The sequence below is a fragment of the Pseudomicrostroma glucosiphilum genome, assembly GCF_003144135.1.
Source record: "Pseudomicrostroma glucosiphilum strain MCA 4718 unplaced genomic scaffold BCV69scaffold_5, whole genome shotgun sequence".
Lineage (NCBI taxonomy): Eukaryota > Fungi > Basidiomycota > Exobasidiomycetes > Microstromatales > Microstromataceae > Microstroma > Microstroma glucosiphilum.
This window is the reverse complement of record NW_020289917.1, coordinates 227,842-244,343: the sequence shown is the minus strand read 5'-3', so window position 1 is coordinate 244,343 and position 16,502 is coordinate 227,842. Positions and strand designations below refer to the sequence as shown.

Below are 16,502 nucleotides of genomic sequence, written 5' to 3'. Positions count from 1 at the left end.
GGTCATTGTGTGCAGTCAAATATCCATTGCATGCAAAAGTGACTCTACCGGAGGCCTATAACGGCTGTACAATTGGTGAGTACCACGACGGCTACGGTTGTGCGGCCTCCCCAGCTACATCTGCCACAGCCTCTGCTTCAGCTGGTGCGCCCTGCTCCTCCGACACTTCAGTCTTGAGCATTTGTGCCTTGTCAGCTCCCTCTTCAGCAGCAGCAGTGTCAACCTCGTCTGCGAGCTCAGCAGGCGGTGCAGCTGTGCTGACGGCACCCTTGTTCGACTCCAGCTTCATTCGAGCATTGGTGGAGACGTCTTTGCCGAAGATGCGGCAAGAGAGGGCACTGCAGAAAGGCGTAGAAGGGAGAGCGAGGTGATGCTGTTGTCAGTTACGAGAAATACTCCTACAACGACTTGACTTATCAGGGTTGACAACTCACCTCCTGTCGGCCTTGTCGAGCATCAGGTTCACGGAAGCACCGGCCCTCCAAATTGGAAGATCGATCCCCTCTTTCAGTACAATGCTCTCGTGCTCGCTGGGAGCCACGTCCATCACATGGCTTCCCATCTTCCGGTCCTTCAGCGTCTCCTTGAAGTCGCCTGCAGGAATTCGGTCAAAGATTGGGTAGTATTCCGACAAGAGGAAGGCCAGATCTGTCAGCGTGGCAGCAATGACCGAAGTAGAAGCCAAGTACGGTCGAATGGGAGGAAGAGCGTCACCGATGATTCGCCATTTGCACTCCAAATCGCCGCTCTTGTTTGACTCCTGCCTTGCGAATGCCTTTGTGCCAGCATTGAGCAGACGCAGCTTGACTGGATTGAAGTGACGATGCACTCCCATTCCTTGCCCACCACCTGTGATGAGGCCTCGCACAGCTGTACTAGCGAGGTAAATTGTCCTGAGCGGGTTGGCCTCGGCGTTTCTCACTATGAGATTGCGGGAGGGGAAATTTAAAGAGAGTCCAAAGAACTTGTGTATGCTGATGACCTGCTCGTTCGTGATCGGGATGAACTCGAACGGATCTTCCTTGTACGGTGTGCCCCCTGGCAGACCATAACCACTGTCGGTCTCGCGCTGCTTCTGCTTAGACGACTGGCGCTCGGCAGTGGCAGGGGCGCTAGAGGTGGTCTCAGGGGTAGCATCTTTTTGCTGCTGATCGACTTTCGATGATGACGCAGCCTCTGCTGCCGGAGTACCGGGCTCCGTCACTTGCTGGACCTCATCCACCTTTGCCTTCTTCGCTCCCCCTTCCTCCTGACCTTCGGTATCATCAGCAGGAGACAGAGCGCGCTTGCTAGATGCTCCGTATGATGGTCCTGCTGCCCCATTGTCCATCGCTTCGACTGCACGTGCAATACCTGCCGACTGACTCTCGACATCTGCTGCACCCTTCTTCTCCAGAACGGCAATGAAGAAGCCACCAGTGTTTTGGTAGTGTGGGTACACTCTCATGCAGCGTTCGAGACCGAGCTCGGCCTCATCTCCTGCTGGCCAAAGGGACTTGGGCACTCTATTGGCCATCGATGGGTCGAGCTCCTTCAGACGCTGCCAGCTGTCCACCCATGGTACGGCAGGTAGGGTCTGCCTGTATCCGGGTGATTCAGCAGTGGGCTCAGGACCTTTCTCCGCTGTTGTATCGTCTCGATGTGTGGTTTGCTCTGGAGCGTTGAAGGCGGCATCTTCGTCTTCTTCCGCAGGCTCTCCTGCTGTTGCTGCTTTGTCTGCTTTGGCAGACTTGGGCTCTTGCTTGGGCTGCATGTTGTTGGCGCTTCCATCGAACAGATGCCTTCCTTTTCCGGGGCAGACCTTCCATGTAGTCAGACCCTTAGCCCTCTTGAGCTCAGGGATCTGATTCGAGACGTCGACCAGGCGAATGTTTCCATCCTTGCCTCCACATTCTCTTATAGCTGCAGCGATTACGGCCTCATTCTCAAGGGGGTTCAGGGAGCAAGTCGAGTAGACCATCCTGCCTCCGGGACGGAGAGATCCAAGACCTTTCAGCAAAATGCGGAGTTGGAGAGGATGAAGGCCTTGCCCGTTTGTAGTGGTCCACTCCTTCCAAATTGCGACATTCTTTCTGAGAGTACCGTCACCCGAGCAGGGGACATCTCCCAGAATCCGATCGAACTTCAGATCCTTGACTACCACTGAACTCGAAGGGTCTTGGCCCTTCCACGGTACCTGTATCTTAGGCCAAGCTCCGGCGTCGACGTTGGTCACGCAGAGATTGGGCGATGGCAGTCTTGTAGCTTGGTGTACCAGCATGTATGCTCGCTTAACGTCGGAATCATTTGCCATGATCAGGCCAGGCGGGCACGGATCGGAATGCTCCGGCGAAGAGGTCATGGGGCTGTGAAGAGCTTCAATCAGCTGAGCAGTCTTGGATCCGGGGGCGGCGCACATGTCGAGGACGAGATGATGAGGCTGCACGTCCAGGAAGAGGGGTGGGATCATTGAGACGGCTTCTTGTCGCGAGAGAGATCCCTGACAGATCGAATTTGATGAGCAGTGAAAGGAGTCAGCAAGTGTCACCGGGACGTGATCCTGAATCCTGCCTCCGGACTCACGACTGCTGTCTCATTGACCAGGAACTTTTGGAAATTTTGGAAATCAGGCTGTTTCCTGAGCACCGACTTGCGAACATCTACCTGCCAAGCCAGCCCTTCGGGATACCAGCTGAGAGGCTGAGGTGGTTTCACTGGCTCACCCTCGAATTCGACACCGGACAGTTCAGGAACAAACCTCTCTTGCATCTGAGTAATGAGCTGACGAGTGGTTGTCTTGCCAGCTGTGAAGCGGAAGGTGGTGGGCAGCGACTGGCGGAAAGCGTCCATGAATGCTTCCCACTCTTCTTGCGGCACGATGCCTTGGTCCATATAGTATGCCTCGAAGCGCTTGTTGTTCATGTCGAGCGTAGACCAGCCATCGTTGCCCTTCTGCTGCTGCTGATTTGCTTGTCCACCTTGTCCGCCCGGTGCCTTTCTCTTACCGCCTTTTCCCCAATTCTTACCCCCGCCGCCTCCTCCGCCGGGCGCCCTCTTCTTAGTCCTGGACATGGCTCAATTGAATGATGATGATAGCGACTATTGAGGTACGCAAGAAGTGGGGTGAATGTATGCGGAATGGAGATGCAGCTTGGCAGTAATGGTTGGTCGTCCGAACATCTTCTCGCCTTTGCAGCAAATCAAAAATCGGGCGGGGAAGCGGAGTGCCAATTCCATCGGCTGAACAAGATGGAGCGGAGCATCAGCCGACTGAGGCAGGCGACGACGACGACGCCGACATTGAGTCTACCACCACCACCATCACCCGTACCACTCCACACCATCATTGCTGATACCAGGAGCTCGTAGACTGTAGACGACTTCGCGTAACCACTCCAGCCGTACGTCTCAATGGCGCTCGCATCCTCCTAGGCGCATCTTTGCACATCCCTCCACCGCGCTGCCATCGCTATCACCTCAAGTCAGCGAGGCTGCAACAGAAAGCACGCGATCACCTCCTAAGACAGCCTTCCATATCCCTCCTCCATACTTTTCAAGAATCCGCAACACTGTACAATTGATACTTGTCTGAGCTCGAGACCTAAGCTATGACACCTGGGCCGTCCGCGCCCGCCCCTGGCCCATCCAGCCTGGCGGACAATGGCGACCCATCGGCGGCTCCCTCTTCCTCGGTGGCATCCTCGTCATCGCCACGCCTGCAGCGCCAGCGGTCCAGGTCAACAAGACAAGACCCAATCGTTCCTGAATTACTGCCGCCAACATCCGATCACAACGCCGACTTGAAGCATTGCGCCGCTTGTGGTCAGCAGCTCGACCCAATAGCTGCCGATGCTCTGCCCGCTCCGGCTGCCGCAACACGAGTCATCAATGTTGGCAGCCACGCATTCGAGGTACCAGTCACCGGCCATGCACCTCAAGTTGCTTCCGGAAGTGCTAGCGACGTCGTTGTGCCTGCCAACCTCACGACCGAGGATGGGCGCCCGATATGCCAAGCATGCTCAGAAGCGTACCCGGCGCTACTACGCTCTGCTCGCCCCGATCCCGAGAATGCGATGGACGTTGATACAGATGGAAATCTTGCGGATCAAGTTCCAAGGTCAGGTCTGGACGGTGACTTGCATATGCCATCTACTTCTGCCATACCATCTCGTATTGACTCTCCACGCGAACCTCTCACGTGGGAAACGGCAGCTGCGACAAGCCGAGGCGCAAACAATGATGGTGGCGCTTCGTCGAATGCCATCAGGAACGACACTGCGCTCTCCATTTCCATTGCAGGTGGCTCTCGCAGTGGGATCGGGTCTATGTCGAGGAATACTGCCGAAGATGCATCAAGCGCTGCCCAGGCCGAGGCTCGGAGGCGCTCCTCCCCTTCGAGAGGCAGAGAGCTTGTCGCTTCCGGTCCGGTAGCCGAATCGGCTCTGATGGGAAGGACCCGCGATGACAGCTTCTCTCGAAGTCAACGCAGCCCTACTCTCCAAGTTTTCTCTACCAGAGGCTCCACCTCCGATGCTGAGATGCCTGTGGTTTGCGTACCCGCGACGAGGAATTCTGACGGAGAGCCTAGAGCCGGGTCTGGCCATAGAGGGACATCGTTGCCAGCGCTTGCTAGTGGCAACAATGCGCCGAGATATGCGCAAGATTTCACCCATGACGACAATGTCGCAGGTCCTTCTGCCATGACCCGGCCTCGTCTGTCAACGACTTCTGGCTCAGATCATCACCCAGCGCGATCGACGACGATGTCTCGCAGCTCCTCAGCGGCTCGCTCTGGATTGACCGATATCGCTTCTATGGTGCGGCAACGTGAGCCTCTGTGGTCTTCGAAGCTACTCTGGTTCCAGCCTGAGCGTCCTGATCCAATGGCAGATATTTCGAGGATACGAATGCCGCCCAAGGGACGGGGGTGTCTATACCCGGGCTCGATCTACAACGGGACGCAAAAGTCCGGCAGACTTTCCTACGAGGTGACAGTAGAGATCCTCAATATTGATCTGAACAATTCTCACCTCGAGGGCTATCTCAATATCCGTGGTCTGACAGAGGATTGGCCAGAATTGACGACCTTTTTCACAGCAGAGATCATCGGCAAAGACCATGGCTTTGTCACTGGGCGCTGGGGAGCCACAGAGGCGGACGACATGAAGCACTGGAATCGCTTCGGCCCTTTTAAGACGCTACATCGCTCGCTACCAGAGGACAAGATGAGGTTCAACCACCTCAATAAGCCCTTTGTGTTCATGCGATGGAAGGAGCGGTTCTTGGTACCCGACTGGCGAGTGAGGGATATTAGCGGGGCATCGTTTGCCGGCTTTTACTACGTCTGTGCTTGGCTGGGAGATCCTTCTGAATGGATAGGCGGCAGCGTCGAGCCTTCCTCGACTCGCTTCTCGGCCACTGCATCTCCTTTCGTCCCAACTACTTCGACGTCTTCTAGTGCCCCACCAGAGCGCACGACGACGGGCGATGAAAGAGGTAGCCCGCGGACGCGAACGCCAGTCAGCCGAAGACGACTTGGCAGTCAGAACACTCCAGTTGGCGGCTTCATTTCGAACGATTCCGAAGGGGCTACGGGGACCTCGCGCCGCATCTCCACGCCTATCCAGGACATCGTCCGAGCAAACGCCATGCAATCCTCCCCATCGTCATCGCAGAGCGCCGCCGCCCTCGCCAGGTCTGACAGTCGGACTGCCCTCGAGAATGAGCTTCTGGAAAGGGAAGTCTTCTGGCGCAGTAGACGACTGGGGCTCGGGATCGACGAGGCCAATTCGACTTCGGAGCAGGCTGCTGCTGCTGCTGCTACTCGAGCACAAAGTGGCGAGCGCCCTCGGACCCAGTTTGGCAGAGGCAACATCACCGTCGATGTGCTCATGACAGACGTCCCAAGCAGCACTGCTGCTCCAGGCAGCACGACCGGTGAGGGAGATGCAGCCCCTGTTCGTGGTCCCGGAGCAAGGTCAGGTGCAGACGAGGCAACCCCAGTCTCTACGACGATGGACAGTGGGCGCATCTCGGCCTTCTACTATCACGAAAACTCCGAGCCGTACCAGCAGCTCGACCTGCGACATGTCGAGAAGAGGAGCTCAGAGGCCTTTGAGATGCGCTAGGTCGGTCGGTACAATGGCCCGCCGCGGAGCGAACCTACTCCCCGCTTGAGTTGCGCTGCTACCTTTTCTTGCGCTCCATTACTCTGTTCCTGCCTGTTCTATATTCTTATGTTTGACCATTCCACTGTAAACTTGATGTACCACCGCGCTGCGCTTGCTGCCTTCCCTCGTTCTTCTGGCCTCTCTATCATACTGCTATTTTATCCTCCTCGCCCGAATTTAACGTACTGCCTACTCTTGGTCTCTCGAATCTGATGGTAGCGCTACCGTCCCTTCAACTGTCAATGCCGATGTCATGTGGCTTTTAAACAGACTATGTCCCTGTGTTGCGTGAGTGATACTGTACAAGTACAATGCAGGCCGTCTCGCTGCGGTCCTTCTGTCCTCCGTCCCTCCCTGTGCCCTCCATCCCACGCACGTGCTCGAATGCCCGCTTCACCACGCCTCGCCGCCAGATCACTGCAAGCTCTTGAGCAGCTTGAGGGTCAAGTTGAGCAGCTGCAACTCCTCGTCTGCTCCGTCTACGAGCGCCTTGTCTGCCTCTCCAAAGGCAAGTGCACATTTGGCCTTGTTCTTTGCGGGCAGCGTGGGATGCTCGATGATGTAGTCGTGTAGCTGAAGATTGACAAAGAGGAACGGAGGGCGGGGTAAGGAGTCAGCGTTAATGCGCAAGGACTCTGAAGTCTTCGCGACTCACCTGGATCAGCAGCTGGGAAGCCGAATAGCCCTCCATGGCCACCTTCTTCGTCACTCTGTGACATGCCTCGAAGCTCCCCTTGACAGCATCCCCCATTGCCTCCTCCATGACCCGATCTCCCTCTGCATCGGGTGGCGGCTCCAACCCAGCAGCTTTACCGATCTCAACGATGACCTCGGGCGGAATCACACCAGCAATCTCCACGATACTCGCCGGCGTGATAGCAGAGCGCTGCGAGTTCGAGGTATTATGAAGCCGTGCGGCGGACTGGAGGTAGGTGATAGCTCTGCGCAGATCTCCGTCTGACGTCTTGATGAGGGTGTCCAAGACGCCTTCCTCAAACTTGACGCCCTCTGTGTTGGCGATGAGCTCAAGGCGGTCCTTTGTACTCGTTGTGTCGAGCATCCTGAAGCGGAACTTGCTGCAACGAGATGCGAGCGGCTCGATGATTCTGGAAAAAAGGATCATGAGCCGAGTCAGTATGGATGAACTCTGTTGGTTGTTTCACGATTCCAGAAGAACCTGCTCACCTTGTCACGTAGTTGCATACCAGACAGAATCTCGTAATTCTACTATACTGCTCCATGATCCTCCTGAGGGCACTTTGTGCGTCCTGCGTCATACTGTCTGCCTCGTCGAGGATGATGATCTTATACGGCGGACATGGGAAGTCGACATCCGCATTGCTTACAGCAATCTTTGCAAAGTTCTTGATCTTTTCTCGTACGACGGAGATTCCTCGTTCGTCGGAAGCATTGAGCTCGAGCACTCGAGACTTCATGAGCTCAGGGCTTGGGGGGATTGGGATGATGGGCTGAGGTCAGCTTCAGTCAAGCATGACAGTTAGCAGTCTGCCGGTGGGCTCACCCAAATAGCTGTCGCGCTAGTGCGAGAATGGTGGAAGTCTTTCCTGTCCCAGGTGGGCCGTAGAAGAGCATGTGTGGCAGCTGCATGGAAGAGACAAAGGTGAGCGTCCGCACTGTCTTGTCAAGGCATCTTTGTCGCAATTGTGCTCACATTGCTGGACATGAGCGTCTTCCTCAGTACATTGACCGTATGGTCCTGAGCTGTGACATCTTCGATGCTCTTTGGCCGACTGTAGCGTAGCGTGGGAGGAGAGCGGGCAGCTTGGTCAATGTCTCATGTGCGTCTGCCATGCGCCTGGTCTTATGTACTCACTATTTCTCCACCCATGGTCTGTTGGCTGCTGCGAGTGCTGCCTTCTCTGGGTCCTTTGTAGACTTGCTCTTCTGCCGTGGCAAGAACATGTTGTGGGTATATATGCGCTCAGCGACGGTGACGATGGTCAAGGTGGAGTCGTCCTCGGCGAGGTGGTGCTGATGGAGCAGCGTACGAAGGACGTTGGTCGGAGTGTGAAAGTGCGCGCCTGGAAATGGCCGTGCCAGTTGCCATTTCACTTTTCGCGACGTGGACGTGACGCTTCTTCCGTCGAGGCGCAAGCGCACACCAGGAACAGACAGACAGACACGCTCACGCCTCGCCTCGCCTCAAAACCCCTGTCACTTGATACTCAACACCATACTCATCCATCAAAGACTCAAGACTGGCCACCATCATCATACATACACACACATACTCAGCGAGGCGGCTCTCACACCCCGCCCCATGAGTCAGGTACTCTCACAATACCCAATCGTGGACAGGGACCTCAATCGCCTCGCCCACCACAACCACACAATGGGCACTGGCGACGCCGAGGAAGCCCACGCACCCTCGACGCCAACACGAGGCAAGAGGAAGGCAGACGAGGTAGCAGCAGAGCCTGTCAGCAGCCAGAATGGTACCCAAGATGCACCCTGGGAGATCACCACGCCCGAGAGACCAAAGGCGACAGAGTCTACCAATAAGCAACAGCAAACGCAACAGCAGCCAAAGGTCAAGAAGGCAAAGCAGGCAGGTGAGTACAGAGCTCAGTCATCGCTGCAGGCTTGAGTGTAGACAGTGCGGCGCTGAACCAGAGAGAGCTGACACTTTGCTTGCACTTCCACGATCACAGCTGAGCCAGTGCAAATCAGGAATGGCAAGCTCATCCTGAAGCAGAAGGCCAAGAGTTTCCTCGACGAGATCTCAGTCCTGCTAGGTGAGGTGACACAGGGGAAAATTTGAACCACAAATCTGTTATCTTCGTGCAGGCCAACTGACACACACTTCGATTCCCTTTGCCAGGACTCACTGAGCTCAAGCGCTTCTGTCAGACACAGAAGGAACCTATTTCACAGCTGCCAGACGAACATCTAGGCGTCATCGCCAAGTTCGCGCAAGAAAATGACAAGGCTAGTGCTGAGCTTTCGAAGTTCATCAAGCAGAGAGTCATGGGGTCACAAGATGGTCAGGCCGAAATCGACGTCCTCCCGCTAGACACAATTGAGAGTGCGCTTTCTCGTATTGCGCAAAGAGTCAACTACGGCTTGGACGCTTCCGATGTAGCCTCCTCTTCTACCTCTGCCAGCGATTCCGATGATCTGCCTGCTGGGCTGCAGCTGTGGAGATGGGAGGTGACGGACTCTTCACTGCTCCAAGGCGAACGACTCTCTGAGATCTTGGCCCGCCGAGAGGAACGCATCGCGGCACGAGCGCGAGCAGTAGAGATCTTCCAGGCCTTGTCAGTGGTGGGGCGAGAAGCTCTGCTGAGCAGCAAGAAGAAGACTTCTGCCAAGGCATCAAAAGTTAAAGCCTTGGAGGCAGCCGGACAGACAGATGAAGCGATGTCTGACGTCAAGGACGAGCTGGCAGATGCTGCCGGTAGTTCCACCGCAACAATTGTGCAAGATGGCGAGACATCAGCAGCTGGAGCAGACAGGATGACTCTCGACGTGGCCGACAATAAGAGTCCGCCTGCTTCCGCCAAAAAGAGGCGAAGCGTCTCCATCCCTCGAGACAGCCGAAGCCCAGAACGGGGACTTGTTGATTTGGCCAAAGCAAGCAAGAAGAAGGTCGAGGTGAGCAATGCGTGTGTCTGCACTGAGATGTTGATTGACAGCAGCCGACTGACCCTCAAAGCTCGTCTTTTGCCTTTCACAGGAACTGTCGCCAGAGGAGCAAGCAGAGAAAGAACGTAAAGAAGCGGAGAGGGAAGAGAGGAGGAAGCAGAAGGAAGCCAAAGAGGCCAAGAAGCAGAAGCAGCTTGAGCAGACAAAGAAGGCCGCCAGTATGATGTCTGGCTTCTTTGGGAGGGCGGCCTCACCCAGCAAGGAGATGAAGGCTTCTGCTACACAAGTCTCTCCCGTGACATTGGTAGTGTCAGACTTCGAACGCACCTTTGTGCCCATCGTCTACAAGAACGTCGCTCCTGTCAATCGACTTGCGACAGATGCTTCCCCTGCATCTATTGACGAGGCTCTAACATCTTCGCGAAGTCTGAGTAAGGAGGAACTTCTCGCTCTCACGGTCTGCAAGACCATGCCACGGAAGCGTTCTACCACTGGCCCGCGCACACGTCTTAGCGTCAGAGACACCATGAGGATGGTGGCTGAGTCTGATCTGATGACGACGGCCGCTCAAGCCGAAGCCCACGATGCTCTGGAGACGCTCAAGGATCGTCGCAGCCGCAAAGCCGTCCCAGTCAAGCTTTTGCAGTTCGCGACTGATATGAGGCCAGCATACTTTGGTACTTGGACCCGACCGTCCAATCTGATCTCTGGCCGACGGCCTCTCAGACAAGACCCGGTAGCTCTTGACTACAATTATGACTCTGATGCCGAGTGGCAAGACGGCGGGGACGGAGAGGACGATGCAAAGGGTGAGGAGGTGGGCGATGATAACGACGATTTGGAAGATGCGATGTCTGGGTCGGAAGACGAGTCCGAGATGGCGGACTGGCTGGTAGATGATCTTGAAGAGGATGAAGAGGGCGGAGATATCGACGATGCCATGAGCGATATCATCGAGGTAGACCCACTGGGCAACCCTCTCTCGCCCGTTCTAGGTCGAAGTCTCGCGAATGGCAAGCTGAGCAGTGCCAAAAAGAATTCTGACGTTGCGAGCACTGGTACCCCTCAATTCAAGGCTGCTGGTCCTCCTACTGGCAATGCCCCCAAACGGACTCTGCCCCTGCCCTTTGCAGGTGCGAAGAAGAAAAAGAAGAAGGTCAAGACGGCGAAGAAGTTCACCTCAAAGCTAACGCCTCTCACGATCGGACCACACTGGTCAACTGCTCTTGGTGAAGAGGCCCATCCTGCCTTCGCCGAGTACCAAATGGAGTTCCTCAACGATGCTTACGTCGGTCTGGACCCCTTCACCTTCATCAGCAAGGACCTCTCTGCCGTTGCTCCACCAGCCGAGCCTGTCGCGCCAGTAGCTGCGCCAGCTATTCCCAAGCCTCACGGGTCCCCTATGCGAGGCACCAAGTTCGGTTCTGGCCTCAAAGGCCCCAGCCATTCTGCCAACACGAGCCCGCAGAAGAATAGCCTCCACGCGTTCCTGAACGGCGGCGCTGTGGCAGATGGCGCAGACGCGCCGCTGTCAGCTGTCGGCAGTGCGACCGCCAGCACCTCTTCGACGCCCATAGCTGCACCCGCCACCGGCTCGGGAGGCAAGTCTGGTCCCCTGGTCCCCGACGAGCATCTAGCGGCAGTCCTGCAGGCCGTCGAGGGGAGCACCGACACCAAGATGTTCCTCCTGGAGAAGCTCGCGGCGCAGTACAAGGAGGTGCGCTCCGTGACCAAGGTCGCCATTTCCAATACATTGGGACTCGCGGCGGAGAAAGCTGGAGCGAAGAGGGGTGGGACTTGGAGGGTCAAGGATGAGTGGAGGGCTAGGGCGGGATTGGCTTGACGAGTAGCGGTACATGCTCGAGGGGAAGAAGCCGAGCCCTTCATCACAGCAGCATCGCAGGGATCAGAGAGAAAGTGTCCAATCATTCTTCAATCCCATCATCAGATTTGTATCATGACCACGAACGTCTCACGCTCCGTACCTGGCAATGTTCAACTCAATAATTAGAGCAGTCTGTAGCTTGGGTATCGACAGTGTTCCATCTGTGTTGCAAGGTGACAAAGATATTCAGAAAGCGATCCCGGCTCCGCTCTCACTCTCAACGACTCCTCTCCGCATTGCCCCTCCTGGCGCTCCTGCTTCCCCACTGTGCTGGAGCGGCTGAGCCGGCTGCTGTTGTCTTTCCCCCGCAGCTGCAGCTCCCGCCTCTCTCCTCTGTCTCAATTGATCCAGCACATCCTTTAGCTCAGTCACCACACCCGCCTGAGCTCTCAGCCCACCACCTCCTGTCTCACTCTCCAACATGGCATTCTGCGCCCTCTTCGCCTCTTCCCTCTGTTCTTTGACTGCTCGTATCCTCTCTTCGCGACTCATCTTCCCCTTTGCTCCACCGCCTCGACTGTTCTCGGCGTCAAGACTGCCTGCAATGCCAGTGATGGATTCGAAGACCTCTTCGAGGCCTGGTGGGGGAAGATGCCCTGGGGAAGTGCTTTGAAGAAGTAGGGAGACGAGGTCTAAGTCTTCTGATGCGGATGAAGAGGTGGGGAGCGAGGGACTACCCGGGGAAAGGCCTGAGGTTGAGATTGGGGCTGAGGTTGAGGCGTCCGAGTCGCTTGTGAGGAGGCTGCGCTCGGTCGAGGTAGGACCGAGGAGGTAAGGCACGTCCTTGAATGTCGTAGCATTCTCTTCCTCGCCCTCTGCTAGCGAAGTCTCAATCTGCGAGAGCCCAAGAGCGCCTGCGCCCTCGACATGACCATTCCATCCAGTGCTACTCCGAGCACCAGCAGCAAGCGCCGCTTCTCCCCGCCTCTTCTCCATTCGCAAGATCTTCGAGCCTCCTTCCCACTCCTGCGTAATGGACATGATGTCGTCCTTGAGACTGTCCCAGATGCGCTCGGCATTCTCTTTTCGAGTCCCAGCCTCGCTCTCGGTAATCGTGCTCACATCCTTTGCTGAAAATGGTGCAAAGCTGACACTGGGGCCGTGAAGAGCGGGAGGGTGAGCCATTGCAAGCTCTTCGGCGCAGGCTCGGAGCTTGACCTGAATGGAGCGGATGGCCGAGGCCAGCGCCTGCGAACGATCTTCGAAGCCCGTGAAGGGCACGAGACCAGTGGATCCCGGCAAAACTGCCGACTCAGTCGGTAAGCGAGCCTCACTCTGCCGCGGGAGCTGTGAAGTGACGCCATTCTGCTTGTCGCCGTTGAGCTCTTGATCGAGCAGGACTGACATGCGCTTTCGTATGCCGTCCAGTGCTTCTGCAAAGTCCCTCATCAAGCTCTCGACTTGTTGCCAGTAGTCGCGAGCAGAGAACAGGGACAGAGAGGCGAATTTGAGGGCGAGCAGGTGACATAGAGCGTGCCTTCGGAGGGAGTGCATATCCTCGAAGGCTTGACGTAGCGACAACAGACTCAATGGGTCCTCTGGCGGTGACAGGGGCTGCTGAGGCTCTTCGACTTGACCGAGCAAGCTTCCCGCAAGACTGCTCGGCGGTCGAGGGGCGATAGGGCTTACGCCTACGCCACGAAGGCTTCCATTTCTTCTCGAGCTGCTCTGGTGCCTGAGTGGGCTCTGCCATGGAGCTGTACCATCAAGCATCGACTGAGGTGAAGCAAGAAGCCTGGTAGAATTTCCGATCGAGTCACGGCGGTCTGACATGGCAGAAGCGCTCAGTCTTGACTCTGGCCGCGACTCGGTGCTTTGATAGCTGAGCCGCTTCGAGATCGGTGACTCGTTCGGTCCTGCCGCGTCTACACCTTCTACGATGTAGCTCAGTCGGCTCCCTCGCCCCGAACGTGGCTCGGGAACCGTCCCTGGTGGCACAGTCTCGCTGGCAGGCTCACTGCCGGACCACCCGTTCTCCCCTTCGAAGTGGCTACCACGCCTCCTTCTGAGGAGACTCCCTGTCCTTGACAAGGAAATGCTGCCACCCTCGGCTTGCGAGCTGTACCGTACTGACTGAGGAGAATCACTTGAGGCAATCGAATCATTGAAGCTTTCCTCAGCCGACCCAGTCGTCGCGGAACCCAATCCATACCTTGCAGGAGCAGAGGCCAAGCCTCCATTCATTCGGGAAGCAGACACAGGTCCCCAGCTGGACCTTTTTGAGCCATTCGGGACCATTGCCTCGGAGGTGTAGGCGGAGTCTTCAAGCGCCACAGTACCTGTAAGGAGTGGAAGCAACATGGAGCCCCGTCGAGACTCCGCATCGCTACGAGGAGGAGATCGGGGAGACCCAGCTTGCTCGCCAGGGTGCGGGCCATCGATAGTTGGATCGCTCAGCGAATAGACCTCCCGGAGGGATGAGAGCTCTTCCACTTCGGCGAGGGGCTCCAAACCTGCTAGCAGGATGCGGCATGCTTGCCTCGCTCCCTCTAAGCCCTCGAGAAGACCTTGCCGGAGACGACTCATCCTTCGCATCTCAGGTTGCGCTTGACGTTTTGCCGGCTCCCCTGTAGCTCCGCTCATACTGTAGCTTCTGCCCATGCGCTCCGAGCTGCTTGCCCCTGCAGTGTACAGAGATCCTCTCCTTCGCACCGGTGATGCAATTTGATTCGCCTTGTCAGCCGCTTCAATTCGAGAGATAGGTGGCAAGGGATGGGTAATCTTGAAGCCTCGAGCTACGAGCTCGACTTCTTGAATGGCTGTGAGCGTCTTGTTGAATTGCACGTCAGCCTCCTGGCTACTTTTCACCGTTCGATCAGCAGCTGCAAGGAGCTTCGCGCAGGTTCGTCTCCTTTCGATGGCTGACCGAAGAGCAAAGCTGGGCACGCCTCCTCCGTGGTTGGTGACTTCAAAGGTCACTGTTTCGCCAGACGATGTAGCATAGTGGGCGAGCACAACGGCCGTAGACCAGCTCAAGGCCGTCATGAGAAGCACTGTACGACCCCATGCGCCGGCAGAAGGAGAGAAGAGCCAGAGTAGAGCACTTGCGATGATGGTAGCGTTTCGGATCTGCCTGCCGAAGCCAGTATCGGGGTCGGTGACCAATCCAGAAGCTGAGCTGAAATCTTGGATAATGCGACCGCTGAAGGTGTTTACAGTGACACGTTTGTGCTGCGTCCTCTCCGATTTCGGCAGGCACTCCATCACGTACTGGGCATCTTCCCTGTCGACTTCGTCTGCTGCAGTCGGCCTTGTTGGCGCTGCTCGCGACGAGTCATAGAGTGAGATTGAGAGCGAAGACGTCAGAAGGAAGGAAGTGCAGATGACATACTTGAATTTCTCTGCGTAGTTGTTCGCTGTTGGTGTCCTGAATTGGGGCAAAGCACAGCGAAACTGTGTTGAGGGTACGACAGTCGAAGCTTGTGTTGTGCGATGCGATTCTTGTAGATGATTCGGCAGCACATGCACCAGAGACTCCCACAGCTCCCGCGTGATGAGCAGCAGGGCCCGTTGGAAGTCCAGCATGAAGCGTTTAAGCCAGTGCAGTACATGCGATGCTGCCCCTTGACATATAGCCAGGGAGGCCTGGCGTAACGGTGCCGTGGGCTGAACCTCGGGTGCCAACTTTCGGGATGGCTTGAATTTGGGCGAGGCATCATCAGCCTCATTGAAGTACTCGGACGATCGAGCTGCTCCATCGAAGAGCAAGCTTCTCATGGGACTCTCTGACGGGCTACTCGCCCCGCCAGTCGAAATGACAATGGTCGCTCCCACGGTCGCACTAGCTCTACGATGTCTTCCCTTGCCGTTTCCACCCTCCACCCTCCGTTCCGAGCGTCTCTTCCTCTTAGCTTCAGGTGAGGGACTCCTACTATCAGTGCTCACGATACTGCCTCGCGGACTACTATAGTAACCCACATAGTCCTCGCCTTCGCCCAGCTCCTCTGAGAGTGTGAGCGGTCGAGACGGGCGCCGATCCGTCCCTGGCGAGGAGCGAGGACTCCGAGCAGGGCGCAGAGACGAGGGTGATGACGAGGAAGGTGAAATGCGCATCAAAGAAGAGTCTGATCGAGAAGTGATGGGTGACTGGGAGACCGTACGTGCTGAAGAGGCAGAGGCTATGGAGGAGCACCGCTCCCTGTCTCCTACAGTGTGTGGAGTTGGAGAGAGAGGCTTCGAGGTGCGGCCTGGTGGCATCTCTAACAAAGCAGCTCCTGAGATTGGTGCCATCGCAGCTTGGCGATTATGCGCATCTTCTGATTCAGCGCTGCTGACTTGGCCGCTGCCCGATCGCATCATTGCTGCTTCGGAGAGGACTGTTGCCTCATCTGTCGCTTGCGTACTGACGAGCAGCAGAAGTCAACGCAAGTATGCGGTGTGAATGTTGCAGAAGCTGCCGAAAGTATTAGGCGAACAGAGGGTCGAGTCCTGTCGCAGCTGGCTGGCTGTCCGGCCTTTCCTTCTGATCAGGCACGGAAGAGGATCAGGGGTAATTGCGTCCCACAAAGGAGCAGCTTCTGTTCCCGCCCGCGGCTGGATATGCCAGATCTGGGTGAGGTGAGGTGGCCGGCAAGCGGCAGCGATAGCGATGACGGCTCGGAGTAATGCTCGTGTCGATGTCTGAGCTTCTTCCGTCTCGAATTGTCTGGAGCCAGACAGATGAGCGATGGCGAAGAGGGATGATACGGCGAGGTGGCTCAGCAAGGGAGAGCAACACTTTCAGATTGACACTCGCTCGCCTCGGCTGCAGCCACCACGCGCTTCTTCCCTCCACCGTGCCAGACCTCGCGGGGGGCATCACGCGCATCTCTGGTCTACGAGGCTATATACAACGATCCCAGGGGGCTTCGGTGGACGATGTT

The 16,502-nt window shown here is 56.6% G+C and overlaps 5 protein-coding genes across 5 annotated transcripts; 2 read left to right on the top strand and 3 right to left on the bottom strand.

Annotated features, from left to right (window-relative positions):
* Nucleotides 1–7: 7 nt before the first annotated feature.
* BCV69DRAFT_268941 (S-adenosyl-L-methionine-dependent methyltransferase) lies at nucleotides 8–3,131 on the bottom strand. The gene is made up of 3 exons (XM_025490877.1): nucleotides 2,563–3,131; nucleotides 435–2,479; nucleotides 8–338 (listed from the first exon to the last, which is right to left on the bottom strand). The coding sequence occupies exons 1-3, from the start codon at nucleotides 3,049–3,051 to the stop codon at nucleotides 92–94; spliced, it is 2,781 nt and encodes a 926-aa protein (XP_025348497.1). The 5' UTR covers nucleotides 3,052–3,131; the 3' UTR covers nucleotides 8–91.
* Nucleotides 3,132–4,847: 1,716 nt separating this feature from the next.
* BCV69DRAFT_258435 (hypothetical protein) lies at nucleotides 4,848–6,402 on the top strand. The gene is made up of 2 exons (XM_025490645.1): nucleotides 4,848–5,366; nucleotides 5,973–6,402. The coding sequence occupies exons 1-2, from the start codon at nucleotides 4,863–4,865 to the stop codon at nucleotides 6,105–6,107; spliced, it is 639 nt and encodes a 212-aa protein (XP_025348496.1). The 5' UTR covers nucleotides 4,848–4,862; the 3' UTR covers nucleotides 6,108–6,402.
* On the bottom strand, nucleotides 6,324–8,142 carry BCV69DRAFT_258432 (P-loop containing nucleoside triphosphate hydrolase protein). The gene is made up of 6 exons (XM_025490644.1): nucleotides 7,984–8,142; nucleotides 7,822–7,900; nucleotides 7,672–7,751; nucleotides 7,335–7,595; nucleotides 6,805–7,255; nucleotides 6,324–6,722 (listed from the first exon to the last, which is right to left on the bottom strand). The coding sequence occupies exons 1-6, from the start codon at nucleotides 8,070–8,072 to the stop codon at nucleotides 6,564–6,566; spliced, it is 1,119 nt and encodes a 372-aa protein (XP_025348495.1). The 5' UTR covers nucleotides 8,073–8,142; the 3' UTR covers nucleotides 6,324–6,563.
* Nucleotides 8,143–8,283: 141 nt separating this feature from the next.
* BCV69DRAFT_282071 (hypothetical protein) lies at nucleotides 8,284–11,780 on the top strand. Its single transcript, XM_025492218.1, has 4 exons — nucleotides 8,284–8,722; nucleotides 8,822–8,905; nucleotides 8,992–9,764; nucleotides 9,847–11,780. The coding sequence occupies exons 1-4, from the start codon at nucleotides 8,503–8,505 to the stop codon at nucleotides 11,596–11,598; spliced, it is 2,829 nt and encodes a 942-aa protein (XP_025348494.1). The 5' UTR covers nucleotides 8,284–8,502; the 3' UTR covers nucleotides 11,599–11,780.
* BCV69DRAFT_311853 (hypothetical protein) lies at nucleotides 11,741–16,332 on the bottom strand. The gene has a single exon (XM_025494885.1). The coding sequence runs from the start codon at nucleotides 15,937–15,939 to the stop codon at nucleotides 11,827–11,829; it is 4,113 nt and encodes a 1,370-aa protein (XP_025348493.1). The 5' UTR covers nucleotides 15,940–16,332; the 3' UTR covers nucleotides 11,741–11,826.
* Between the last annotated feature and the right edge of the window lie 170 nt (nucleotides 16,333–16,502).

Excerpts from the sequence above, each read along its gene's own strand:
- BCV69DRAFT_311853 (XM_025494885.1), bottom strand. The coding sequence starts at position 15,939 with ATGATGCGATCGGGCAGCGGCCAAGTCAGCAGCGCTGAATCAGAAGAT.
- BCV69DRAFT_268941 (XM_025490877.1), bottom strand. The coding sequence starts at position 3,051 with ATGTCCAGGACTAAGAAGAGGGCGCCCGGCGGAGGAGGCGGCGGGGGT. Across the intron at positions 2,480-2,562 it reads TGGTCAATGAGACAGCAGTC|GGATCTCTCTCGCGACAAGA; the intron begins GTGAGTCCGGAG and ends TCGATCTGTCAG. Across the intron at positions 339-434 it reads CTCGACAAGGCCGACAGGAG|TGCCCTCTCTTGCCGCATCT; the intron begins GTGAGTTGTCAA and ends GCCTTTCTGCAG.
- BCV69DRAFT_258435 (XM_025490645.1), top strand. The coding sequence starts at position 4,863 with ATGGCAGATATTTCGAGGATACGAATGCCGCCCAAGGGACGGGGGTGT. Across the intron at positions 5,367-5,972 it reads CTGAATGGATAGGCGGCAGC|GCAACCCCAGTCTCTACGAC; the intron begins GTCGAGCCTTCC and ends GGTGCAGACGAG.
- BCV69DRAFT_282071 (XM_025492218.1), top strand. The coding sequence starts at position 8,503 with ATGGGCACTGGCGACGCCGAGGAAGCCCACGCACCCTCGACGCCAACA. Across the intron at positions 8,723-8,821 it reads CAAGAAGGCAAAGCAGGCAG|CTGAGCCAGTGCAAATCAGG; the intron begins GTGAGTACAGAG and ends CCACGATCACAG. Across the intron at positions 9,765-9,846 it reads CAAGCAAGAAGAAGGTCGAG|GAACTGTCGCCAGAGGAGCA; the intron begins GTGAGCAATGCG and ends TGCCTTTCACAG.
- BCV69DRAFT_258432 (XM_025490644.1), bottom strand. The coding sequence starts at position 8,072 with ATGTTCTTGCCACGGCAGAAGAGCAAGTCTACAAAGGACCCAGAGAAG. Across the intron at positions 7,901-7,983 it reads AGACCATGGGTGGAGAAATA|TCGGCCAAAGAGCATCGAAG; the intron begins GTGAGTACATAA and ends GCTACGCTACAG. Across the intron at positions 7,752-7,821 it reads AGACGCTCATGTCCAGCAAT|CTGCCACACATGCTCTTCTA; the intron begins GTGAGCACAATT and ends TCTTCCATGCAG.